The following is a 27547-nucleotide window of genomic DNA, read 5'->3' as shown; positions in this document are numbered from 1 at the left end:
GGAAGCAAGACACCTGGGGTAGGGTAGAATTGACCTCCAGCTAGGTCTCTGGGTTCAGATCCACATGATAACTGAGGATGGCACCAGACTTGTTATAATGTCTTTCTTTGTAAAGTTTATTTGTTCTGTTGTTGCTGTTGTTAGACAGGGTCTTCCTATGTAACTTAGACCCCTGAACTTCCCTACCAGGTGCTGAGATTACTGGTCTGTGTCCCCAGCACATCCAGACCGATGCCGGGATAACTCTAGATTGAACTGGGGGTCCAGGAGTTGGCCGGAAGAGGGTAAAGACAGGGCTGAGAGAGAGTGGCAGCCTGTGATTGAACTCTCATTCCTTCTTCCAAGTTCTGTTGAGTGTCTTTGACGTACTTTTTAGCCCAGCAAAACAAACTCTCCCCTGGGCTCTGTCTTGGGTCAGGATGGGTTTGCAGCTGGGGTTTTGTTGTTTTTCCTTTCTTTCTTCCAATTCTGTATCATGGCCAGGTAGTTAACAGCACTAAGCATACCTCTGTATACTTACAGACATCGCTAATGTTATTCATCTCATGACAGACCCTGAAGAAAGGGGTAGGAAAACTCAAATGCTCCTTGATTGTAGCTCACTGGGGGGCACTTGCTTCAACCTGCCAAGGCCCTGGGTCTGATGCCTTTAGCGCTACAAAACATAAAGTTACTAAACTAGTGTGTGGATATGAAAAATAATGGCTTGGGTTGTGGGTGTTCCAGGGTAGAAAGATCAAAGAGATAAAAATCAAGATTCAGGGGCTGGAGAAATGGCTCAGTGGTTAAGAGCATTGGCTACTCTTCCAGAGGACCCAGGTTCAATTCCGAGCACTCACATGATGGTGGGTCAGAACCCTGAGGGACTTCAGTTCCAGGAGATCAAACGACCTCTCCTCACACTCATATCGTACAGAGGTATGCGCGCAGGCAAAACACCAGAACACATAAAATAATCAACTTCTTAAAAGTCAAGGTCCAAAGACGATGAAGACTATGGAAAGGATGGTGCTTTTTTGGGGGGTGGGGTATTTTTATAAACCCTCTCACTTCTATTTCAATGCTGGTATCACAGGCATGTGCCACTATACCTGGGTTTCTGCTGTGCTGGGAAAGATAATTTCCAGAGCTTCTGGTTTACTGATCAGATACTTCTCCAACTAGGTTGTATCCCAGCCTACCAAAAAACTTAAAAGATGGCTTCTAAGTCTTGGTGGGCGGGAGAAGGGCTATGGTAGAATGTGCCTCTTAAAGTAACTTATGAATCAGAGGGCAGTCAGCTAAAAGAATCCATCTGTATTTACATTGTGAGATAAATTGGTGTTACAAGTTCTGACCATTGCTTGCTAAAACACCCCAGAATCTTCCCTGCTATGACCCCAGGAGGCCACAGATGATAATGCTCAGTTCTGTCCTGAAGCCCTCGGGCTTTTCCCTTCCTCACCCTGAAGCACAAACTGAGCCAATGGCATCTGGAGGTTCACTGTCTGGGGCAGGGAAGGCAGAGAGCTGAGCCCTGCAGGAGGTTAGCTGTGGCCTGCCTGTCTTTGCCTGGGGGACTGTCTGCTGGCTTATCTGTTGGCATCCTGTGCACCAAATTGATAGTGTGTTTGTTTCCAGCTTCTGAGTGGCAGCAAAATGGGTCCCACCCTGGTAGTTTGGAATGTTCAAATGTTGAGACTTGTCCTTCTGGGTTCATTCTTAGCAGCAGAGCTCACAGGAAGCAAACAAATGGAATCTGTGGAAGCCTTCCTCCCTCCTCAAAGAAAGAAAGGCAGAGAGGTTCTTGGGGCATCAGAGACAAAGAACATCTGGGAGTGAACCTTGCTCAGAAGTGTTCTGAAAGACAAACGCAGTCAAGTACACTCGGCCCTGCCGCAGAAACACATTTCGTGATGCATTCATTCATGCTCCAGCATCTGAATCTTCGTCTGAACCAGTGGCTGGAGCCCACCTTTGTTACATGTTCTCCACTGGGATATTTTCAGTTTCTGGTTCCCTTGCTGGGTATTTCGAGTCCGCAAGCTAAAATGTGCGGCCTCTGAAAGGCACCCAGCTTGACTACCACACTGAGCTCAATCCCTCCCTCCCTCCCCTCCTTACTCTGTTTTTCTTGTGCTGGGAGTCCACAAAAACTCACACATGCTACCTCAGCCATCTAGCACCCAGCTTCATCTCCAGCCCCAACAGGTTTCCTCGTTTGTTATAGGGAGGGAGGGTAGGTGGCCGTGTGTGCAGGTCAGAAGACAAACTTGCAAGGGGTTGCTTTTCTCCTTCTACCATGTGGGTCTTGGGGATCAAAATCAGGTGGTCAGGCTTGACAGCAAAGGCCTTTATCTACTGAGCCACCTTGTCAGCATCTGTTTTGGTTCTTGTGGGGGTGAGGTTTGAACTCAAGAGATCCATCTGCTTGCCTCTGCCTCTTGAATACTGGAATTAATGGCCTGCACCATCACATTGCACCAACCTGTTTGTGGGTGTTTTTGTTTTATGTTTTTGAAACAGGCTTTCTAGTCCAGGCTGGCCAGGAACTCACCGTACTGTCCAGGCTGCCTTCAAGTGAGAGGCAGTCCTCCTGAGCCTGGGGCTGGCAGGTGTGCTCCGCCTGATTTTGGGTGGTTGTTGATTACTGGGTTTTGTGAAATTGGAACACAGCTCTCACATTCGTGCTCTCCCCATCTCCACCTCTTACATGCATCGTCTCCCCCCCCAACTGTTCACACGTGTGTCCTCTTACCTGCACCCATATCACACATGACAAATGACAAGGCCCCGCCAACGTGACTGCAAGCTCATAGGATGGACTTGCAGGCTTTCTAATCCCATGAATTGTGTGTCATTTATACAGATAAATTATTCAGGAGCATTGCAGAGAATTCCTAAAAGAGATTGGCCAAGTATCTAGCTAGCCATTTGACCAAGATGGCTTCCTCATGGAAGGTTCTTTTCTTTAGAAAGAACCCAAGTCTTGGGTAAGTTTTATGCTCACTGATCTCAAAGGGAGTAGTAGACTTCTCTCCAGAAGAGGGGATTAAAAAAAAAAAAGACAACAACAAAACACTTTTTTGTTTTGAGAGAGGATGTTACCTTGTAGCCTTGGCTGCCTGGAGCTTCCTGTAGACGGTAGACCGGGCTGGCTGGCCTCAAAATTCAGAGATCTGCCTGCCTCTGCCTCCCCGGTGTGCAGATTAAAAGTGTGCACCACCATAACTGCCTCCATCCTTTTAAAGGAGGAAACGTGGGAGCCAGAGGGCGACTTGGAGGAGTCATCTTTCTCCTTTCACTGTGTGAGTCCTGGGGACCAAACTCAGGTCATAAGACTTGGCAACAAGTACCTTTACTCAGTAAGCCAGCCATTCAGACAGCCCTGTTCCTAGACTTCTGCAGCTTATGAGCAGCTTCCGGTCTCCTTATGGCTTGGAGGAAGTGAAAGCACAGATTGGGCTGGTCTGATCAGAATGACATTTTGCTTCAGCATCAGTTCATGATCGGTGCAGTTTGAGATCCCTCTAAAGTACCAAATACATGGAACTCTTATCCTCCTGGCACTTATATGCTTTTCCAGGCCTTGAGCCTACTCTATCCCCTTAACTTGATATTCCAGCCCTAGATACTGGTTTGGTTTCTTTAGTCGAGGTCTCAGGAGGATTCAGGCTTGGCCCCGAAAGGCCCTCGGCATGCCTGCCCTAGGCTTGAAGAGAAAATTGATTCTCCCAGACACCTGACCCCCAGCTGGGCCCTAAAACCAGCACTTTGAGTACTGGTTTTTCCCTTTTCCTTGCTAATCCGGCCCTTGGCTTCTCCTGGGGTTTTCCAGAGTGACTTGCCTGATCTGTTAGTATTTGTTTTCCTTCTCCCTCTTCTCTCAGGGCTGTTCTGTATGCTGTGCTGTGCCACAGACCCTGTAGAGAGCATCAGTGTACCAGGGCAGCCCATGTCTGCTCCATGCTGGCCACAGTTTATGAGCAATCATGCCAAAGAGTGGCTACGGGTAAATGGAGGTTCCCTTTGCTTTTTTCTAGAGAAACCTGGGCCAAGTCCACAGTCCTGCCTCCAAAAGGTCTTCACATAGTAGGGTCTCATGAAATGAACCAGAACACAATTGTTCAGGTCAGTAGTCCCTGTGCTTTTGGTGAGCTAAGCCAAACTCTTCTTGAGATTGACCACAGAGAGCCAGTTAGACATAGGTTCATACCACAGAATACTGAATTTGCCTGAGGTGTTTGGTCATGGCGCTACCATATCTGAACTTCTCCCAGGAGGTAACTGTAGAAATCTCTGCCCCCTTTAGGCATCATCCCTGCCTGTGGATGTCCTGGCCATTCTCTGTTGGATTGACTTTCCAAAGGTGTTGCTAAGTGTGGGGAAAGCAGCGTGTGGCCCCCAGAAAGACAGCTGCCCTCACACACCCCAGCTTTCATCTGTGTCCTGGCAGCTGGCCAAGACTTTGTTTTCAAGAGAACACAAGTAAAGGCAGGAGAATGATGTCTTTTGTTCGGATTTCTCCTCCCAGAGACTGCTCCCAGGGATCCCTTCACCTGCATTATCCATTAATTCTGTAGATTCACTAACCCCACCCCCCGATGAGTTTTCCTGCCAAAGAAAATGTGCACTGTGACTGGATGCAGGCCGTCGTAGGGCCTTCCTTTGAGGTGTGCCTTTTACTTCCTTGGTTGGCACCCATCTCCATATGGGGGCCCTTTTGGTATCAGCAACAGTGTCCTAGTTTCCTAAAGCCCATGATCCACATGGCCATTCAGCCTCCCAGAAAGCACCGTTCACTTCTGTTTGCTCAGTTTCCTGAGGGCTCCTTTCTGATCATCTTTCACCTCCTGCTTCATGCTTCAGGGACACGTGTGGTTTCCACACACTGCACAGATGTGCTTGTAGAAGGGAGGCATGGCTGTGGCATGACGGGCCCGTCATGCCACAGCTGGTAGACTAAACTCTGCAGTGGGGAGGCACTTTCTCTGGGTAGTGAGGGCAGGGTGCAAGGCAGAGTGCGCTGTTCCCACGTGCACTGTGGCTCGTGGCTTGAGGTGGAGAGGACCTTAACTAACATTGCAATATCTGATTCCAAGTTGTAATGTTAAGCAGTAAGAAACCAATGCTTGACAGATGCACTTTTGTTGGTTTGATTTTCAAGGAGGGGTTTCTGTGTGTATAGCCCTGGCTGTTCTGGAGCTCACTCTGCAGACCAGATTGACCTCAAAGTCAGAGATAGACCTGCCTCTGCCTCCCGAGTGCTGTGATTAAAGGCGTGCACCACCACTGCCCGGCATTTAAAAAGATTATTGTTATTTTTGCCGACAGACACTCTTCCAGAGAAAAGATACAGGTGCGTGCACGCATTCTCACACACGTTCTGTCTCTATCCCCAGACCTATGCTAAGCACTAATGGTAGTGGGCACATTTATCCCATTCAAAAGAGTTGTGTGTGGACACTCAGGAGTTCTTCAGCTGCTATGTATTCTGACAAGAGGAACCTATTTCTGTTTTTCAATACCTATTTGTTCCCTAACTCACATAAGTACACCTGTCTAGCTTCTGTAACATTTTGTGCAGATAGTCTGTTAAGCACTGTGGTTTGGGTATACGGTAACTGTTAAAATGGTTTATTTCCATCTATGCCCATGACCGGACACCCTCCCCCTTCAATGTAATTTTTTTCCCATGTGGTTCTTTCCTTTAATAAGTCTGTTTCATAAATATGTGAACCACAGGATAAAATGCACATCTTATGGAGTTTGTATTTTTCATATTCAAGGAGAAAATAAGGTTTGGTTTTCTTCAGTTTTTTTGGTTAGTTTGTTGTCCCAGCCCATTTACATGAAGCAGGGTCTCATGTAAGTCCCCTGACCTCGTGCTTGAAGGAGCCAAGAGTGACCTTAAACTCCTGCTTCTCCCGTCCTAGTCTCGAGAGTGCTGGGATTACAGCTCTGCCACCACACTGAGCTAGGAATTAATTATGTTTTATCAGGAAAGGAATGGCTTCATGAGGTTTTCCATAAATATGCTCATCGTACAGTAAGGAAACCGAGACTCCGAGAAGATGAAGGCAGCCTGGATTTTGAGCCAAGGCACGCCTGGGTTCGTTCTTACTATAGGGTATTCCGCACGATGCATTGCTTTCCATGCTAACTTCCAGATCTTGACATTGCCTTGTATTTGGTTTTTAACAGTGAAATGCATATAACTGCTTAAAAGAAGAAGAAAAAACTTGACAAATTCAGAAATGGCAAGAACCTTGACCTGAGTCTATGTGGGGCTGGAGAGGTGACATGCTAAGAGCAGGGGACCCAGGTGAAACCCCCAGCACCAGCACAGCGGTTCACAACGACCTGTAACTCCGGTTCCAAGGAACACCCTCTGACGGCCTCCACTGGCACAGCACACACGTACATACACACACACACACACACACACACACACACACACACACGCAAGTTCAACACTTAACCACATAACAATAAATAAATCTTTTCTAAACACGAGTTGGAGATGGCGCACGCCTTTAATATCGGCGCTTGGGAGCCAGAGGCAGGCAGATCTCCATAAGTTCAAGGCCAGACTGGTCTACAGGGCAAGTTGCAGGATAGCCAAAACTGTACAGGAAAACCCTGTCTCAAAAGGCCGAAAGCAAAATGAAAAAAAGTATAGGAAACAAGGGGTTGGTTTGCTGTGCTTCTCCTGGCTGGTTTGGCTTCTTAACCGCCCACGCCAGAGAATGACCTTGTGAAGGTGTGCGATGGGAGCCCAGAGACAAAAAACATTCAAGATCCAGTGCTCTGAAAGCGAAAGGACTCCTGCGCACTAGAATGGCCTCCACAGGCCAGGCCACTCTTGTCAGAAATGTCAGCACTGACCTGGACTTCTCAAGTATTCTGCAGCAGTTCCTCTGTGTTGTTTTGATAAAATACCATGGCCAAACCCAATTTACACAAGAGCTGCTTTGGGCCTTTGGTTCCAGGGGTGCCCATAATAGCAAGATAGGCATGCAACAGGCATGCAGAGCTGGAGCTGGCTTCAAATTTTCCTCCCTATAACCTCCCCAAACAGTACCGTCAACTAGGGACCAAATGCTCAAACAGCCAAACCTGTGGAGAACAGCTCTCCTACAGCGCCCTGCAACTTCCTCCTCACAGGTCAGGGCTCTCCGCTGTCTTACACAGTGCCAGAGTCCACTCTACACGGTCAGGTGAGAATCAGAGGTGGCAGAAACCAAGTTTGGGAGGCTTTTATTTTCATAAAAACCAGAGCCAGAAGAGATGGCTCTGCAGCTAAGAGCACTCGTCGCTCTTTGAGAGGATGGAGGCTTGGTTCCTAATACTTAAGTAGCAGCTCATGTGAGCTCCGACCCCCTTCCTCCGCAAGTACCAGATGTGCACACAGCACACATTTTTAAAGTATCCAATGAGAGCCAGGTGATGGTGGCACATGTCCTTAATCCCAGCACTTGGGAGGCAGGGGCAGGTAGTTCTCTGTGAGTTCAAGGCCAACCTGGTGTACAAAGTGAGTCTAGGATAGCCAGGGCTACACAGAGAAACTGTCGCAAAAACAAACAAAAAATAAAACAAAACAAAAAACATGTCCACTGCAGACAACACTGGCAACCTGAGTTTGGTTCTTGGAATCCTTGTAAAGGTAGGTAGGAGAGAACAATTCCGTTGTGTCTTCTTGACTTCTGCATGAGTACTGTGAGTGTACACACTATACTTGGCACCTGGTATAGCTTAAACATGTGATTGGCCCATATCCTGTCACGTCCAGCTTTGCTTCTCAAAGTTCTTGGTTCGAGCTGATCAGGATAGGGTGGGGTAGGGTTGCTGAAGGTCTAAATTCTGTAGCCATGTACTCTTAGAGGGCGCTGTGTTCTCTGGCCACATAAACCTAGGGGATTCAAGGCTACAGGAGCCTGAATAGAATTCTCACAGATATAGGATGTTCTGTTCTCTCTATATATACCTCTCCTTCTCTTTCTGTCCCTCCTTTCCTCCCTCCGTGTGTGTGTGTGCACGTGCCCCCCCCCCCCGCCCCCGTACTGCCAATGAAGCTTGGAAGCGAGCATAGTGTCCTGTATGGCTGGAGTTACAGGGTGTTGTGAGCTGCCTGAGTTTGGTGCTAGGAACCAAACTCAGTTCCTCCAGGAAAGCAGCAAGTGCCCTTCACCACTGAGCCACTTCTCCAGCCCCTATTGTCATTATTAAATCCATAGTTTTTCTAACATGGTATGTATATTTTCTTTTGTGTGTTTACTTTTATTTTGAAATATTTCGTTACTTGTGAGAAACTGGCAACAATAGTATAAAACAGCAAACCCTTTATCCTATTCCCAGTTACTAGAGTTCCCGCTTACCTTACCCAGCGCATTCTCTCTCTCTGGGTGCACAGGTTTACTGCTGGGCTCCCTTGCTTTTGGGTGTGCACACACCATGATGGGTGCCAGTGTGTGTATGCTGGGGCCGGAGGGCAAACCTCCAGTGTGTCCTATGGCTCTGTCCAAATTTTAATTATTCTAGACGGGTTGAGACAGGGTTTCTCTGTGTGGCCCTGGCTGTCAGAACTTGCTTTGTAGACCAGGCTGGCCTCAAACTCAGAGATTGTCCTGCCTCTACATCCCAAGTGCTGGGATTAAAGGTGTGCACCACCACACCCGGCTCATACCTGTCTTTTTAACATGGGTTCTAGGTATTGAACGAAGATCCTCAGCTGAGCAGTGGCCCTTACTTCTGTCTTTGTATTTTGAATTTGAATTAGTGAATTCTAACTTATAAAAGTCAGTCAATCTGTTTGTCTCTTTCTCCCTCTCTCGTGAGACAGGGTTTCTCTGTGTAGCCCTGCCTGTCCTGGACTCAGAGATCTGCCCGTCTCTGTGTCTCTGAGTGCTAGGATCACAGGTATGCACCATGTGCCCAGGAAAAGACTCTCTTTTTTAATTTTTAATACTAGTGTCTCATGTAGCCCAGGCTAGCCTCAGACTCACTGTGTAACCGAGGATTATCCTGAACTTTGCTCTTTTCCTGCCTCCCACCTCTCCAGTGCTGGGATAGAAGGTGTGTTACTGTATTTAGTTTATACATTGCTGGGAATGGAACCCAGGGCTTTGTATGCTAGGCAAGCAGTCTTCCAGCTAGTCTGCATTTTGATCTTCTAACTTATAAAACACCTTGATGAGCTGTAGATTTTTTTAATGCCTAATGGAGACTCCTTATACTAAAGAAGTATCATCTCCATAGACTCCCTGTTGCATTAGGGCCAGCATATAGAGTCCTACAGCTAAGTCCTACAGCTTGCTGTCCTTAGGGGTGGGTCCTCATTTTGGTCCCACATTCCGTCCAGGCCATTCTGAGTTAGTGAGGTTTGACATGGCATGGGGCTATCCTACTATTTGTGGCCAGTTTGCAGTCTGTTAAGACAACAGCCTTTGAAACTTGGAGTTAGTGATTGGTTGGGGTGGCTGTCAGTTTCAGGACTTGAAGGAAGGGTGCTGCAGGGGACCTGGGCCTTAGTAAGAACTCTGTCTCTTGGAGTGGCTTCTCCTGCTTTCACAGTGCATCAGTATGGGGACTGAAGTGACGTCTAGTTTCATTGGTGGTTTTATTTCCATGCTGAACAATACCACTGTTTTGTTTTGTTTCTCAGCTATGAGATTCAAGCCCTCTTCTCCAGATGATTTGAGCATGAAGTAAGTTGAGCCAGCAACTGCCACCTTACATAGGGCTTTGTTGGTATAAGAGACTACGGATGTGACTTATATAAGTTCTCAGGGAACACTGCCAAAGCCGTACAAGGAAGCTGGGAATGGGGCCTCTCCTTCATAGAGTTAACACTGAGCTCATGAGCCAAGGCTTTGGAGCACAAGGAAGCACACATCAGCCAGCGTTAGGAAGGAGTACCAGGCCTTCATTCCAGGGAATGATGGAGCCTTCACTGTGGCCTGGGGACATGTGGTTCATACCAGCCGGAAGACTTAGTCAGCCTCGGCTCCCACACCCACAGTGTCAGGCTGCAGATGGCCTTCCCCAACCCCCCCCCCCCAACTGCTCATCCCCCCTCATCCTTCCATCCCCCCATTCACAGGCATGGAAGCTCCCTGTCTGAGTAAAAGTGTGCCTTCTTCTGGTTCAGATTGCATCCTAGGGACTGACAAATGTGTGTGTAAACATTCCATGAAACTTTCAAGGATAACTCAGAAAGAGAGAAAAGTACCAGATGTCGGAGCGAATCCAGGTTTCGAGGTGTTTCTTTACCCCCCCTGCCTTTGTACTACTTAATGGAGATGGGGGACTGAAATAGTTATAACAAATCTCATGTATCATTTGGTGTCACCCCTAACATACTTAAGTCACTTTTACTTTCTCATGCATCCTAAGCTGACGTCAAGCTCTGTGCAGCCGAGGTTGACCTTGGACCTCTATACTTCAGTCTCTACCTCTCTGTGTGCTGAAAAGTGAGCCACCACACCCTTGTTTATGCAGTGTGGGGAACTGAGTCCAGGGCTTGTACCTGCTATGCAAGCACTCTCCCAACGGAGGCACCTCCCCTGCTCCCAGTATTCCTATTTATTTATTTTTGAGAAAAGGTCTAGGTGTATAACCATGACCTCAAGGTCTTGCATCAGCTTCCCGAGTGCTGGAGGAGTGTACACATCTCTGAAATCATAGTTAGGTAGAGGTTTTTATAATTCCTGCAGTGGGTAACCTCGAAGTACAAGAATCAGGCTGGACATACCGTGTCATGTGCACCTACAATGCCAGTATTAGGGAAGCTGAGGCAGGAGGAGGGCGAGTTTGAGGCCAGCCTGGGCTGAAGAGTGACAGCTGCTTACAGAAACAATGCCAGGCAGCAGCAGGGTCCCGGCTTGTCCTGGTTCCACGAAAAGCTGCACGGAGACGGGTCCCTCCATCCTGGTTCTTGATCTGAAGAGTTACTTCATTCGGCAGGGCCACGGTCAGCTAGCTCACACTTGTGGGTCCACAGACTGGAACCCCAGGTCTTGAGCCACAGAAGAACTGGGACTCGTGTGCGCTTCAGACTCTCTTGTCAATGATTGATCATTGTGACTTACAGGAAATTTTTTTAAAACGGTATTTTAATTGAAAAGGCATCTGTCAGCTGTCAGGCTCCCAGTTTCCACTTTGGAGAAGCAGGATGTTGAATGTGAGTAATGACCCAACAGGCCAATAAAATGCGGACTGTAACCCTGGGATGACTCATCCAGTACAATGCAGTGTATTTGTCAAGGAGACTGAATCATATATGGGGGAACAACTTCTCAGGCAGCCAGCTGCTCTCAGGTCAGCCAGAGAGGATCCATTTTTATCGGCAGCTTTATAGTAGCGATGATGCTAATAGCCAGCACTCGGGCTCCACGATGTAGAGGAAATGGCATCTCCAGGCAGGTACGTGCTGACTTGTTTGCTCAGCCTGTAGGTTTTCCTTGTTCTCCTCTCTTGTTTAACCTTTCCCTCATTTGCTTGTAACATTCTTAAGGGAGGAAAATTATTCTCAAGGACGTGTGTGTGTGTGTGTGTGTGTGTGTGTGTGTGTGTGTGTGTACGTGTGTGTACCTACATGCAAAAATAGATAACCACTGATCTTCTGGCGGACATACTTTTTACTCATTCATCGCCCTTTCTGGATCTCCTTAGAGATTCGGATCAAAATGGCTTTAACTCATCATTTTATATTAATAAGTTTTAAATGTGCTGCTCCCGAAGAGCTTACAGGGACAGCAGCCCTCCTAGGTGAGTAGTTGAGAATGTTGAAACAGTGAATAAGCAGAAGGGGGCAGCCAAAGGGTATTACCGGTTTACAGTTTAGTTATGAATATCTTTCGGTGTCGGTCCTCCCCCCACCCACTCGTGACTTAATGGAAGCCAGCTTTATTCCCCTCCTGAGTGATTACCTTTATTTTTGCAGATCACAGTTTGCTTGTACTGAATGGTTCCAAGGTAGAAGAAAAGGGAGTGGGGCTTTGGTAGCCACATTTAATTATAGCTTCCGAATGACTGAAGGATTGTCCCGCATAACTGGGAGGCCGAGGCTGCCCGTCTGACCTTCTCCCTTTCTTCCCTCACTAAATTTAAACAGTGAAGGCACATGCCTTGTTTATTTGCGTATACTAAACATTCCTCTGTGTGTTGACAGGCTGTTCAGTGTCTCCTCGTATTTTTAAAGGACACTTTTTTTTTTTTAAGTCCTGCGTGTTCAGGACAGTTGCTGTAGTTGGTTTATGTCTGTGCTATGTCTGCCTTGCTGGTCGCTCTGTCCCCACTGGTTGGATCAGGACCTCTAATTCCACTGCCCATACATTTGTGTAAGATGATGTGTTGGCAGCACAATCCCCTCTGTTGTGTAAATCCTCCTGTCACTTGAGAGCATCAAACAGATCTGGAGCTACTAAGCTGGGGAGCGAGGCAGGCTTTTGTTCCTGTTTTCTTTACTGAAGAACCTAGAGTGATGCCTTGTTTTCTTGAGGTCTATGAATTTTAAACTCTTGGTAAATATATTTCACTTTTGGTTTCAGCACATTCAGAAATTTTGTAAGATTTTGCTCAGTGTGTTCTGTTTGTAGATTAAAGTGTGCTTTTATTCTTTTATTCTTTTTTTTTTTTTTAAGAATAGCCAGCTTGTTTTTCAAGACAGACTGCCTTTAAATTTCATTAATTTTACATTCTATAAATGAAAGCCACCTGTTATGCCATAACTTGCTAATTATGGTCCAGGACCGTAATGAGGAAGAGTAGCGTTTGGAATATGTGGGGATCTGGCTAAAAATTTCCCTGCCCACATCTGTAGTGCTTATTTTTGTGTGCATATGTGTGTACATGTATATATAGGACACATTCTATCACAGCCCTTGCTGATATTAAAAGTATTTAGATTCAAAATGAGAGCCCTTTTCCTTCGCATTAAGATTTTTGTTTTGAAGTCAGGAAAGCTGCTTTAAACATGTTAATTTGACTAGAATTAGAATATTTAGGTAGTGTTAGAGTAAGTAAGAGTTTTAGTGAATGCCATAGTCAATTTGGGATTCACTTTGTCCAAAATTTAAGCACAGTGGCCCTCGCCTACAATTTAGGAGGATTATTATGAACTCCAGGCCAGCCTGGTCACAGTATAGGACACCACACACACACACACACACACACACACACACACACACACACACACACCTCTTTTTGTTGTTAAAATAACTTTATTCAGAGGCTTGGGGAAAGGTTGGAGAAGTCCATACTGTCTGCTGTCCTTGGCAGGGCAGATCTTAAGAGGTCTGTCCATTGCTCAGAGCCACTCTGTCTCTCTTAAAAAACAAAGGCAGAGGTAGGAGGATCTCTGTGAGATTAAGGTCAGCCTGGTCTACATGACAAGTTCCAGGCCAGCCAAAGCTACCAAATGAAACTTGTGTTTCAAAGAATTAATAATTAATAATAACAATTATTTTTTTTCTGTCTTGACAGAAGAATAGATCTTCTCTGAGTACACAGAAACAGGGTTCAGTTACATCTCTCTCTCGCTCACTCTCACACACACACACACACACAAACACAAACACACCCTCAAGGCCTGCAACAAAAATGACTCCAAGCATTTCTTTTAAACCTCTTGATTTGTTGGTATTTTCTATGGTGTTAGCCTGTTTTCCCCTTCTTTGTCGCACTGGGGCTAGCCCAGGTGTGGACCAGTTCTCCCAGACCTCTGAGCTGTGCACACCAGCTGTGGCTGCTGCTCCCTTAGGTGCCATCGCTGCTGAGCACTGTGAGCCTCGGCCCAGGGTGATCATGGGCTTCCGAGTTCTTGCTCTTCCAAGAGAAGAATACAGAACCCAGCTGCCGCCAGAGGTCCTGTCCTTCAGCTTAGAAGTAGCCAGTGGATGTCGCCGCCTCTGTTGGCACGCATGTGCTGGGCTTGACACCCTGGCTCAGCCCTGTCCTAACTTTGGTGTTGAAAGAATGCTCCACTCCAAAATCCACTTGATATTGGTGTTGGTGGCCATGTTTTCTGAGCCAAGTCAAGTGACATAACTGTGGACAAAAGATGCTCTTTCCCGTTCTGTTTCCCTCTGTTTCTTGGGAGGTGGCAGTCAGGGAGAGCATTCTAAGAGCTCATAGTGTCCAGAGGATCTTAGTGGGACAGAGAGCTCCCCAGTCTCTGCTGGTTAGAAGACTCTCCTCCTCTTTTTAGGATCTATTAAAGTTATATTCACAAGTACAGCTATATGAATTCAGTAACTATTTCATAAAAACAAGCTAATTTAAAATCACTATAGACCAGCTGCCAACATTTAAAAATACTCATGTGCCTTAGAGATTCCTGTTTCTAGAGTGTGCAGTCTGCCCTGCTGTTCACATGTCTTCGTGTATGCCGAGAATATGCCTGGCTCCCTCGAGGCTTTTTACCTGTGTGATGCCTATGTTGTGCTGTCACCCTTGTCCTATATCTGGAGCATGTGTCCTGTGCACACACTTGTGGGCAGAGCTGTGTCAGTATTTGGACACTGTAGGTGTCTGTGTAGCTCAGAAAAGCAAAGTGTGGATTTCTGAAGACAAACCCCACTCTGAAGAAAGTCTAAATGGGGCGCATGCCCACTCTTACCTAGCCACAGTGGCCTGTTATTTTTTCCTCGGCATTCTTCCAGGTATACGTTTGCTGGCAGTTAGTTGGGTTAACACCTGGATTGTCTTAGGGTGAATGTGGGGTGGTTTGGGAAACCATGCACATTTCCAGTTGAGTTTCCAGTACCAACTCCTCGAAGCTGAGGAGAACCATAGAGAAAGCCAATACTTCAGAATGAGGCTGGCACTTCAGCTCCCCTAGAAAGAGCTTTTGGCTTGGATTGTTAAGTGGAACCTTCCTTGCTACACCTTCTGTGAATGGTGCTGGGACTCAGCTGTGCTGTCTTCAGAGGTCATTGTGCGAGGAAATTCAGTGAGATGCTATCTTCAGATTCAGCTCAGGTTAAATCACGAAATTGTGAAGAATGGAAACTCACATTCTCTGTGTCTTTCTGTCTCTCTCTGTCTCTCTCTCTCTCTCATCTCTTGCTCCCTCTCTCCCTTCTTTTTCTCCCTGCCTCTCTCCCTCCCTGCCTCTCTTCTTTTAAACATTGCTCCCCAGGTTGCCTGCCATGCTCCAGGACCCCTGGGCCCTGCTGCTTGACTGGGGCTCTTGCATTCCTTTAGATGAGCACAGACAGCATGTGTCACAGAGGCTGCTTGGGGAGGGTGACAGCAAAGTTAGTGTCTGTGGGTGGGCGTGTGTTCTTATCACATCGCCAAAGAGCTGCAGTGTGCAAAATCTGGCAGGAACTTGTTCCAAAGAAAAAAAATCAAGCTGCCCCCCCCCCTTTTTTTTTCCTTCCTTCCCCCTGCCTTGAGTAATATTAAAAGCATGGCTAATTCCCATGGAGAGGAAATGGAAGTGTTAGAAAACTCTTGTAATTGTTTTAGTATTCTTTAAAACTGAGATCCGATGGAATAAAAAAGATCTAATAAAAATATCCTGGTTGGGGGGTGGGATCTGTGGATTGCATGGTAGACTCTTTAAGAGTTCATGAAGAACACTCTTGTCAAAGCTGAGGACGTGCTCAGTGGTTTAGAGCATGGGCTTTTTTTGTGGAGGACCCAGTTAGATTCCCAGCACCCACGTGGTGACTCACAACCTTCTGTAACTCCATTTCTGGGGATCCGACGCCTTACCTAGACAGTAGGCACATGTGTGGTGTACATGTCGGCATTCACACAGAATAAAAATGAGTCGTTTTTTAAGAATGCTCTTGTCTCTGAGCTTAGAGGGGCACACTGTTCTGTTTAAGGCATTTGATCTTTGAGATAATTTGAGAAGAAAAGCTGTTTTTCTTCTGTCAGGAAACCTAATACTTAGGTTTCAACTTCAAGTTGTGCACGAAAAGGCAGCCTTGGCATGGCCGGCTTGGTGAGGGTCCTGCGAACGAGCAAATTGTTTCCTGTGTCAGTGGTGATGTTCGCGCCTTAAAGACTTTGGGAACATGCGCCAGTGCAGCCCAGACTTTCGAACCTCTTTTTTTGTGACAAAATCCAGGATGCATGGACAGTGAGACAGCTCAGCAAGTAAAGGAAGGCACTTTGCCACCAAGCCTGAGGACCTACGTAGTGGAAAGAGAACCAGCCTGTGGGGTTTGCCCTTTGACCTCCACATCCAAATTGTGATGTGAGCACCCTCCCCCATACACACAAACAAATCTTTTCTCTCACACACACACACACATACACACACACACACACACACGCACACACACACACGCACACACACACACACGCACCCCGTACTTTACCGCTTCAGCAGGCTTCAGCAGGCACGGTAACAGAGATCGCATGCGTTTTACATCTCTAGAGCATTTTCGCCTTGCCAAACCGAAACTCCATGCACCGTGATTGGCTTCTCTGATCTTCCTCAGCCCGGGGCAACCACCATTCTGCTGTTCCCATGGCCTCTAGATAACAATATAAATAGAATGAATACCGTAGTGGCTTGATACAGGGTTTCTCTGTGTGGCCCTGGCTGTTCTAGAACACCTTCTGTAGACTAGGTTGGCTGGCCTTGAACTTGGAGATCCGCCTGCCTCTGCCTCCCTCCCCAGTGCTGAAGGGTGCACCAGCACCGACATACACCTGTTTTCCTTTTTTTTTCTTTTTCTTTTTGAGTGGGTATTTTACTTTCTCAAAGTCCATTCCATGTTGATTTCTTTTTTATTAAGGCTGAATAATAATCTTCTGTGTGTGTTGCTGCATTGTTTAACCAGTCATCCCTGGATGGAATAAACAGGCGTTTAAATTATCGCCACCTCTTGGCTCATTGTGAATACCGAAGTGAAAATGTGTTGGAAATAGCCTTTTGAGGTAGAATTGAGTTTCCAGAACCTCCTCGTAGGCTTACTTACTGGGGGAAATTGCTTGGAGGCGTGGTGGCTTATTTGTGGCCCCTGAAGAACTGACTGTCCTAGAGAACCAGGTGAAGGCCAGAGAGAGATGGGTGGCCCTAGATAAAGGAGCTGGCTGCCAGGCCTGATGACCTGAGTTTCATTCCTGGAGCCCTCATGGTAGAAAGGAAGAGCTGACTCAGGCTATTCTGGCCTCCATACCTTCTTACACACACATACCAGGCTGGCCTAAAACTTACAGAGATCTACCTTCCTCTGCCTCCCAAGTGCTGGGATCGAAGGCGTGAGCCACCACACCCAGGTTATAAATAAGTTTAAATAACAATTTTAATCTTTAAAAAAAAGGGTGAGAAGGAGGTTGACATGTGAGCTCAGTCTTGCTGTCTGGAACTCACCATTGGTTCTGCAGAGAGTTGGAGTTGACTGGCATCATGGTACAGACCTTTTTAGAGTTTTTTTGATGCTAAAATGTTGCCCGCAAGGATGGCTTCCTTATGTTGACTTCAGGGAACCTCTTGTGTGTGCCAGGTGCAGTGGCAAGTGCCAGCACCTGGGAGTTGGAGGCAGGTGGATCTCTGAGTTCAAGGTTATCCTGATCTTTATACACACGCCAACACAATATACAGCGAGGACTCGCCTTGAGGGGAAAAAAGGGCTCTCCCAGAGGACCCGAGTTCAATTCCCAGCGCCCACCCACATGGTGCCTCACGTCTCACTGTAACTCCAACATCTGACACCCCCACTCAGACATACATACAGGGAAAACACCAATGCACATAAAATAAAAATAAATTAAAAAAAAAGAAAAAAAAAACCTCTCCAGTCTTCAACTCCCATTACAGGCGTTCATCAGCACACATAGCTTATTACATTTATTTTGAAGAGTTTTCATGTTCTTTGTGTATGTGTGTGTGCGCGCGCACATGCTCGCCTGTGCGCCTGTACTGTGGATTAAACTTAGGCCTTGTACATTCTGGAGAGCACCCTGCCAGTGAGGTACATTTCCAGGTCCATTTTCTTCCTTTGTCAAAAGACTAAAGTCAGATTTCCTCGCTCTGGGAATTGTATGATTGTGGAGTAACTCTGGTGCTGAGTGAAAGGGCTGTGTCGTCATTGTGGTCATGTGTCTTGGTGGCTTCTGGTCGTTTTCTATTAAAGGTATTCTGTTGAGTTTTACTGCTAGAAGTTTTCTGCTTCTGCAGGATATTTCAGTAGCGTGTGCTCGCTAACACACGCTACTGTAGTGTTGCCACTGTAAAGCCAATTTTTTAAAAAATCCAGAAGTTGAAAAGAGACCTCAAGAGCCCTTTGGCTCTTGCCCTCTGTCCTGCATCTGTGGAGGCTGTGGCTCAGTAGCAGAAATGAAGTGTCACACCCAGTTGTGAGGAGGGGGTTGTTACAGGCTAGGTCTAGTTATACTAATAAATCCCAAATGGAATGACCTCTGTTAGGGAGAAACAGCCAAGATGGACCCGCCCCACCCTCCAGCTGTCACTCTGTCCTGGAGTTGTGCTGTTGGTAATTCCTCTTCACTTAAAATTCCTTCACAGTTGTTACCTAAGCCAGTAAATCTTAAAATCCCAACAGCACCAATGCAGGGACTTTCCCCACAGCACAGAGCCCTTGGGTGTAAACAGTGTGGGCAGCCGTGGGTAAGCGGTCTTCCTCTGTTCCCGGTCAGTAACGTGGAACGGCCCCTCATCTGCCTGAATGAGGGTCCTACTCAGTTGCTCCTGCTCCTTCTAGCTTAAAAGGAGCCTGTACTTACTTGCTTAGTGTCTCTTCAGCATCTGACTGCAGACCTGACCACTGCCAGGCTGCCTCCTAAGTGTCTGCCGGGGAGTGGAGATCCCGCCCCCGACTGGAGCGCAGATACCTCCAACAAGTTTCATTTGTTGCTTATCTTTTCCTCCCTAGTAAAGGAGGTGACAGAAGCCTGAGTGAACAGGAACTAAATGAGTCACTAACCCTGGCCACCTGAAAGGACACCTCATGGGTAGATCTGTCTCGCATATAAAGTGAGACTCGTAAAAACCCTGTGGGCCCTGGCTCCCCTTCCTTCCTGTGGGCTGAATTGTCACTTTTTGTTTGGAACAGATCTCAAGAGGGACAGGCCTGTAAAGGATGTTGTAGATTTTTGGATTTGGTAAGGTCCTGACCTTTTGACCTTGGGAGAAGGGCAGGGTAGCAGGAAAAAGAAATACATCTGCGTTCCAGACGGAAGTAGTTGACTTTTCGGAGCATTATTGACGATGCATAGACAGTGTATAGATTTCACACTCGCTGGCCACCCGGCGGCCAGTTTCTTGCTGACACTCTCCTTCCTTTGCTTTCACCAATAATGAGGACGAAAACAAAAACAGAGAAGGAGGCACCAAGTCCAGGGGCCATGGGTTGCAGCCCGGGTGGAGGGTATTACTAACTTTAAGCAACTCCCTTTTGCTAGCCGTTCGTGTTTTTAAAAGCCTGGTTTTGTTTTACTGCTGGTGTACTTGAATCCATTCAGTGACTCAGTGTCTCTCTTAACTGGCCTGGAGATTTAAACAGGACCACAAATACCATTTGTGTAAGCGTGAAGGGAAAGCCCGAGAGCATGACTGCTTTCAGGTGAAAACACAAGAGAAAGTTTTTTCATGGCCAATCAGTTTGTTTGCCTTAAGATCGAAATCCCTTAGATCTTGGTTAATTATGAACGCTGCCGAATGCTGACCCCAGGCTGGGCAGAGCACACAGACAGTAGAAGCAGAGCTCTAAACCTCAGTTTAGCTTTGACCATGTACCCTCCCCAGGCTCTCCTGTCCCCACTTCTATCAAAGTAGTCACCCTGAAACACAGCCATGAAAGTAGTCACCGGGAGACACAACCCGAGGTAGAGCATATACTCAGTCTATAAGAATTAGACATATTCTTTAAAAGAAAAAAGGCTAAGTTAAAGAAAGCTTATTTCCAAAACTACCTTATGTTTTAGTGATTTTTTAACAAGTTTGGAATACAAAATGTCTCTGTGATTTCCTGAAAACACCTGTGTTAGCATTTTTAAAAGGTTGTATATAGGGTAAGGTCATGGCAGATAGCACAGGTGAAAGTCGTTTCTGTGGTCCTGGGAGTCACTGTGCCCAGCAACCAGGTCATCACAGTGAGGGTGGGGTGGAGAATTACTGTGTGCTTGGTTTTTATCCTTTTTTTTTCTCTCTCTCTCTTTTTAAAAGAATTTTTAAATCCCAACACAATGGAGTATTACTCTGCAATGAAAAATAAGGAAATCATGAAATTTGCAGGTAAATGGTGGGACCTGGAAAGGATCATCCTGAATGAGCTGTCCCAGAAGCAGAAAGACACACACGGTGTATACTCACTCATATAGACATATAACAAAGGATAAACCTACTAAAATCTGTACATCTAAATAAAATAATCAAGAGAGAGGACCCTGACTAAAACGCTCAATTCCCATTCTGAAAGGCAAAGAGGATGGAAGAAGAAAAAAACAGGAAACAACCTAGGAACCTGCCAAAGAGGGCCTCTGAAAGCCTCTGCCCTGCAGTCTATCAAAACAGACGCTGAGAGTTATGGCCAACTGTTGGGCACAGTGCATGGAATCTTATGTAAGAAGTGGGAAATAGTAAGAACTGGAGAGGACAGGAACCCCACAAGGAGAGCAACAGAACCAGAAAATTTGAACACAGGAGTCTTCCCAGAGACTCATACTCCAACCAAGTACCAGACATGGAGATAACCTAGAACCCCTGCACAGATGTAGCCCATGGCAGTTTAGTGTCCAAGTGGGTTACATAGTGATGGGAAGAGGGACTGCCTCTGACATAATCTGATTGGCCTGTTCTTTGATCACCAACTCCTGAGGGGGGAGCAGCCTTACCAGGCCACAGAAGATGACGATGCAGCCATTCCTGATGTGATCTGATAGACTAAGATGAGAAGGAAGGAGAGGAGGACCTCCCCTATCAGTGGACTTGGGGAGGGGCATGTGTGAAGAAGGGTAAGGGAAGGTGGGACTGGGAGGGGAGGAGGGAGGGGCTTATGGGGGGGGATACAAAGTGAATAAAGTGTAATTAATAAAAATAAGATTAAATTTAAATAATTGTGGTTTGCGTGTACCTTTGATGCTGGTGGATCTGTTCTCGTTACCAGAGGGCATCACAAGCGTAACTTCCTGAAGCTGGTGTTTTTAAACTCAGTGATAATTACAGGTGCAGTTGGCAGCCTGCAGCTGAGATGGGTGGCCATTACAGGGCAGGGGTCACCCTTGACCAGCCAGGGCCACTTAGAGTTGAAGAGGCCTGTGGCAAGGGTCTCTGCTCCCTGGGCCCCCAGGGTGGAGAGAAGAACTTTGGACTGTAAAGATTAAAGCAAAGAGTATCTTCAGATTCTCAAGAGAAGGGCCTTCCTTCCCTGCTGACTGTGTATATTCAAGAAAGCACCAGGCCCTCCAAAATTAAGCAGTAGAAACAAAAGGAGACCATGAAAAAACCCTTGAACAGGGCTTTTGCTCCCTGGTCCCTTACCTCCAGGGTGGGCTTGGGAAGGCCACAGTGACTGGCACAGAGAGTGACCCAAGAGCATTTTCCATCACCTGCCTTTGAGGACACTTCTAATATTGCCTGAATTTGCAGGTGCTGAATCTGCTTTTTCCCCCCTGAAGACAAGATTTCTCTGTGTAGCCCTGGCTGTCCTACAACTCAGTTTGTAGATCAGGCTGGCCTCAAACTCACAGAGATCCACCTATCTCTACCTCCTAAGTGCTGGGATTAAAGGCCTGCCCTGCGATTGCCCAGTGAAAATGTACTTTTGATAACCCTTCCCCTCCAGGCCAGGTTTTTCACCATTGTTTTCTACTGGCCTGAGTATGCTGTGGTTTGAGACGGCAAGGCAGAACAGGATACAGGAGATACAGGATTACGTGTGGAATTAACAATTTCATGTTAAATGCGGTGGAGTTAAGCTACCCGGTACAACCCTGTAAACTGTTGCAAAATAACCGAGACTAGCGTTTCATCAGGGAGTACCCAGTTCTGAGTTCACACTGCTACAGACTTTCCATGTTCAGCGCCTGTGAATTCATCCCTGGAACTGGCAGTCTGATCAAAGGCTCTTGGGAGCCACGGGGACTCAGGCTGTCTGTGTCATAGGTCTTCTCGTTCACTGGGAGCCTGGCTGGGTTAAGATTTGCAGGGATCTCTGGTGGTCTGGTTTTCCCCAAGGCCTCTTCAGGCTCAGTAAAAATCCCTCGCTTCGTTTCTAGCCACTCACTTTTTTCCTCTGGCTTCCCTGCCTTCTCTTGGCCACCATGGGCTGGCTGCAGCACGTAGCAGCAAGGAAAAAGGAAAGAGCAGACTGCTAAGTAGTTACATTGACTGATACCCCACTCAACCGTGGGGCAGCTCGGGAAGTCTGTAGGGCCAGGGTAGCGGGCCCCACACAAGAGAATGTGCTAGCACGCTCAGTGCCCCTGAGGCTGTGGCTTCTCTGTGCCCTGAAGGTGCAAGGTCAGATTGGAAACTGCTGACAGCAAATGGTGATAGAAGGCAGTGCATAGATGTGTGCGCATGCTCAGCAGCGCTGAGGGAGGTTTAGGTGGGTGTGAGTTTCTCATCAGAATTGCTGGTCTGTAAAGACCGGAGTTTCAGCTATTTAAAAAAAAAAATGGTTGTGTATTAAATTTTCAACTGGAAAATAAAAGCCCCAACAGCTGAATGCTCTAGCGAACTTTGACTTGCTAGGATTCATTCTGAAGAATGATTCATAATTCGGTTTGATTGCCTGATTCAGTTTGCACTCATCTGTGCCGTCTGTCTCTTTGATACTGGAGGGGACAGGAGCTCAGTGAGTGCATGAGAATGTGCTGTGAGAATGAGCTGCTCACATGCTCCAAGGAAGCTCACGATGCCTGCCTGTTGCAATAAGTGTGTGTGGGGGGGGGTGCGCATGAGCACACATGAAGGCCAAGATGAACATGCTCTGACCTCGCCTTCCAAGTGTAAATTGGAAACCCCAGACACTGCTCCACTGGTTCAGGGCTAAAGTGGAGCTTTATTAAATGTTTTCTGTGGTTTGGATTTATAGATTCTTGGCCAGAGGGTCTGGGGTTTCTACAATGTAAGCGAGAACTTTTGGCCTAATTTCCTGGGTGAAAGTTGGAGCTCTTGGTACACACAGATTTTTAGATACCATTTTATATTTGGGGTACCATGTCTAAAAACATAACTTGTACACTTAAACAAACAGTGCCTGAACATGCACTGAAGACAAAAGTTGTCAGCGCTGTGCTGGAACCCCTGGGGCGATGAATCAGAAACTCTCCACAGCATGGTGACCAGGAGTGGGCAAGGAGCCTACTTTTTCTCAGAATGGCTCTGTGCCTTGACACTGAGTTCCAGCTAAAAGACTGGGCCTGTTTGAGTGCACAGATTTTTTTTTTTTTACTCCCAGATACTAGGGAAGGGTAATTTCATAGATGACTCTGGAGTTCTATTTTGTGGTCAGCTGCACTGATCAGAAAAAACTGCTTTCCTGAAGTAATTTTAGCCCACTTTTCAGCTTCCCTGACACTGGCAAACGTTAACTGGTTAACGTTCAGAAAGGGACTGGACTGCTCTGAGAAGATAGCAAATGCTCTCCTGGACTTGTCCCTGGCCAATAATGGCATCTTTGCAACTAAGTCTTCTATCCACCAGGAAGCTTTTCTTAACGCTGCTTTCCATAATGAGCTAGCTTTCTAGGCAGGTAGTATCCATTTAAATAATTAATCTAGAAGCCCTATTTTCTATAGACGGGCAGAGCAAATAAATGTTCTCCTTTAGATGGCTTGTGCAGGCCAGGGTACCCTGTAACTGCCATGGAGAACTTTTCTAGCTTGGAATCTGTGATTTATTTTTAAACCAGGGCAGTCATCTTTTATGAATTCTCAAGTAATTGACACTTAAGATGAACACCTGAAAAAGCAACATCAGTGGACTATGACCAGGACCTCTGGCTTCTCAACCTATCTGACTTTGCCACAGTATCTTGCTGATTAATTTTACAGAACCCACTAGGCATATATCATAAACACACACATCTATGGGCAATTTGGTGAAGTCTAAATGCCTTTATAAACCTGTAGGCACAAAGAGGACTGGGACATGGGGATGTGATTAAAATAAAGTGAGTCTGCCTGGCTCCAAGAGAAGCTGGTGTTTGGGCTCAGGAAGCTTCTGAGAGTTGGAGAGGAGGGCCTGGCTGATCCTTCCCTGGGTCTGCTGAAGTGGTGAAGGGCCTGGAAGGGAGTGAAGCTATTGTTTAGCCTGGTGGAGAGATAAAGAAGCAGTGTGATCCAATAAGGGCTAGCCTGCCCTGGGGTTTATTGGGAAGGATTTATGGGGGTATGACATTGGCTCCATTGCTTAAGGAAAAGGGGGGAGCAGAGGGTCACAAACGGCAGATGCAGTGCTCTCCATCCTGGGTTTTTTGACCCTGTCTGTTGCTGAGGCTGGACTCAGATGCTGTCTCCCTTCAGGTGCCTGGCAGCTGGCAAGGCCCACGCTCTGCAGTTTGCCATGAGAGCCAGCCTTCCAGCAAAAACAGTAAGCCGCAGCGTGGCTGCGACCCTGGTCTTACTGCAGGGTAGACTCTGTCTCCCTTTCGCAGAGGAAGCCCTCAGCACCTAAGGAGGTGGGCAAGTGCTGACCAGCTGGCCAGGAAGGACAGAGCAACAAGGAGTGGCTCATCGCCACTTCCTGTGGCTCCTTTGTTTACTTCTGTGACTCGGCCTCCCTCGAGTCTGAATGGAAACGTCACAGCAGTTTTGAAATTGCTTTCTGTGCATTCCGATCCTGCCATAGGACCTTACCTGCCTCCTTTTGGTTTTGAGTGGTTGTGGGACAAATTAGCATGTTGGGACCAACCATACGGGCTTTTCCTTAAAAGAAACCACATTTAAATGGAATGGTCTCCAGTCTACCCAGTTTGGCTCAAGTGATCATCACTTAGCATCGTTGGACTTCATGGAGTTGATTTTGGGGCCTCATCCAGAGTTTACAGGTCCTTTTCTGTGCATGTTGCAATTATTACCAGTTTTGGGAATTGTTGTTTGTTTGTTGTTGTTGTTTTGTTTTTGACAGTAGTAGCATGACTTGAAATGTTTCTAAGGCATTTCAGCTACTAGTAGCTGTGTGTGTGTAAATGTACCTGTCTTAGTGCTTCCTTTTGCACACCCCTAAATAAACCCCACACCTCTAGATGTTTAATTAGTTTTAAAAAGCAGGGAGGAGAAAGGGCAAGGAGATTTCCTCTACACTGTTTGGTAATAGAGCTCTGCTCCAGGCACTGCGTGAGGGTCATAGATAGGAAGTGGCTGACTCCTAGCCATACAGCTGGATACCCAGACGTCATACATGCCCATGTCTGGTTTTAAGCCCCTATGATTCCTCCTGTAAAGGAAGTCTGTGCCTGGGGAAGGCACTTGTTAGAAGTAATCAAGATGGAAGGATAGAGGCCTTAGTCAAAGGCCACAGTGCACAGCCCTTGGAGCCTGGGAGAAGAGGTGCTGAGGTTTTTCTGTTTTGTTCTAATCTTTAATAAGTGTATCCTTATGTAGTTTGTGGTACTACCACGCTTAATGTAGCTCTTCCCTTTTCATGGATGTTTAATCCCCTCAGATGAAGGAGGCACAACCAAAACAGCAGAAAGTAAAAGTATGTTTTAACCAAGGTGTGGAGAGCCCCAGGTCCTACCTCAGCTTCAATGGCCGACGCCGGCATCTCAGAACAAGGCAAAGATGTGCTTGCCTGTAAGAGTGGCCACAAGGGTACCTTCCACCAGGTGTAGGTGAAGAAAGCAAAAGGGACTTCATTCAGAGAGGGGCAAGGCACTGCCTGGGAGTGGGAAGGCTGTGCAGTTGACAGAAAGTCTGAGTGACAGATGCTGCCTTCTTTAGGAGGGGTGTGACAAACAGATGTGCTGAGCACAGGGGACTCTCAGAGATTGTGGAGCCTCTGCCTGGGCACTGAGGCGGGGCGCAGGCCTGCTTGGAACTCTAGCACAAGGGGCTCCTTGTTCTGTGTCATCGTTTTTCTTAAGTCCGTCACAGTGCCTGTCCTATAGAAGGTGGGAATATATGTTTTAAGAGGGGGAAGATGAATTATATGCCAAGAAAGAAAACATCAAGTGAAAATTTAATTTCCCCTCAAATCAACAAAGAATGAAAAGAAGCTGAAGTTGGTTTTTGGAGGAAAAGGGATTCTTGGCAGTGGTACAGTAGAGCTTAGGGCAAAATCATACATTTAAAGTGGAAAAGGAAGGCCGTAAGCAAAGACTGCAGGGGTGTAGAGTTGAGTTGAAGCCTTTCCCACTTGTGCAAGTGTTGAGTGACTTTGTGACTTAGAAGTGGATTATTGCTGTATTGTTTGCCAAATCGGATTCTTCGCTTCACAAAATGTCAAAGCTTGGCCATTTGTTGTAAACTAAGTTTAAAGGATTTAAGTCATTGTAATGTCCTTTTAAGTTAACAGGCTTGACTTTGCAACTCAGATGTCAAATCCTAGAAATGGGTTCATTCGTTTGGTTAATACTTAACTTCCAGAAGCTGGAGAATGTCATTTATGCCTGTGTGCACCTTTAAAGACTCACAAGTCAAAATGTGTTAATTAGTGGCTATCTCTCTTAAGGTGGACTTTCATATTGTATTACACGTTGGTTTTTTTTTGTTTTTTGTTTTTTTTTTTCTTGAATGTCAAGGTGGTCTCTTGTTCTGGGCCATCGTCAGGCACATTTCTGTGGACAAATCAAGGGAAGGGTTGGGTAGCGGCTGTCTTGCCCTGGGAAGCGTGTTCTGCAGCTACCAGACCGTTGTCATGCCCCTTCTTGTTGTCCTTTTAGTGACAGCTATATTGTGCGTGTCAAGGCCGTGGTTATGACCAGAGATGACTCCAGCGGGGGATGGTTCCCACAGGAAGGAGGCGGGATCAGTCGTGTTGGGGTGTGTAAGGTCATGCACCCTGAAGGCAGTGGACGAAGCGGCTTTCTCATCCATGGTGAACGACAGAAAGACAAACTGGTAATGATAGACATACATTGTGGGAGTTAAAATCACAATGGCTGCTCTTCATGCATGAGTTACAGCCCTTGTCCCCTTTGATGTTCTTAATATAACCTTCCCTTTCCAGTGCAGCCTCTTGGCCGCGCACCGTGTAGAGGGTATGTGGACAAGGGTGTTTGAGCAGTATGTCCTTGTAACAGGTATTTAAAGGGAAAGTGTGTTCTTTATTGTTACAAGCCGTGTAATGACAACCTGTGGACTCACGGTTTTCTGTGAGAGATTTGGGTGGTAGAAGATAACGTGTGAGAGAGCATCACCTAACATTGGTTCCTTCTAAATCGGTCAGACAGCAGAGCTAGGGGCTGGGGCATGGCCCAGGGTGTAAGGGTGTTTGCTGTGAAAGCATGAAGACCCGAGTGCAGACTCCAGCACCCACATGAAACATGGTGACCATGTAGGCCTTTTAAGCCCAGCCCTGTGGGAGACAGGAGCATCATTGCCTTAGCTCTAGGTCATTCTCGGTGCCCCATCTAGGAGGAATAAGATGGAGGGTGGTAAAGCTGAGCACCCAATGCCCTCCTCTGGCTTCCAC

At 46.8% G+C, this 27547-nt stretch overlaps 1 protein-coding gene across 2 annotated transcripts in view; it reads left to right on the top strand.

Moving 5' to 3' along the window:
• Nucleotides 1-27547, top strand: part of Spred2 (sprouty related EVH1 domain containing 2) — a 94575-nt gene that overhangs the window by 44780 nt on the left and 22248 nt on the right. Inside the window, exons 1-2 of one of the 2 annotated variants that reach the window (XM_055624147.1) lie at nt 11347-11403; nt 26796-26973. In XM_055624147.1, coding sequence (XP_055480122.1) covers nt 11387-11403; nt 26796-26973 — 195 coding nt within the window. In that variant the 5' untranslated portion in view covers nt 11347-11386. Of the gene's footprint in view, nt 1-11346; nt 11404-26795; nt 26974-27547 lie in introns of those variants that run through there. The other variant, XM_055624146.1, reaches the window with a different exon arrangement.

This window comes from Psammomys obesus, unplaced genomic scaffold (assembly GCF_907164565.1).
Source record: "Psammomys obesus unplaced genomic scaffold, mPsaObe1.curated_primary_1811, whole genome shotgun sequence".
Taxonomy (NCBI): domain Eukaryota; kingdom Metazoa; phylum Chordata; class Mammalia; order Rodentia; family Muridae; genus Psammomys; species Psammomys obesus.
This window is presented reverse-complemented; position numbering and strand designations above follow the sequence as displayed.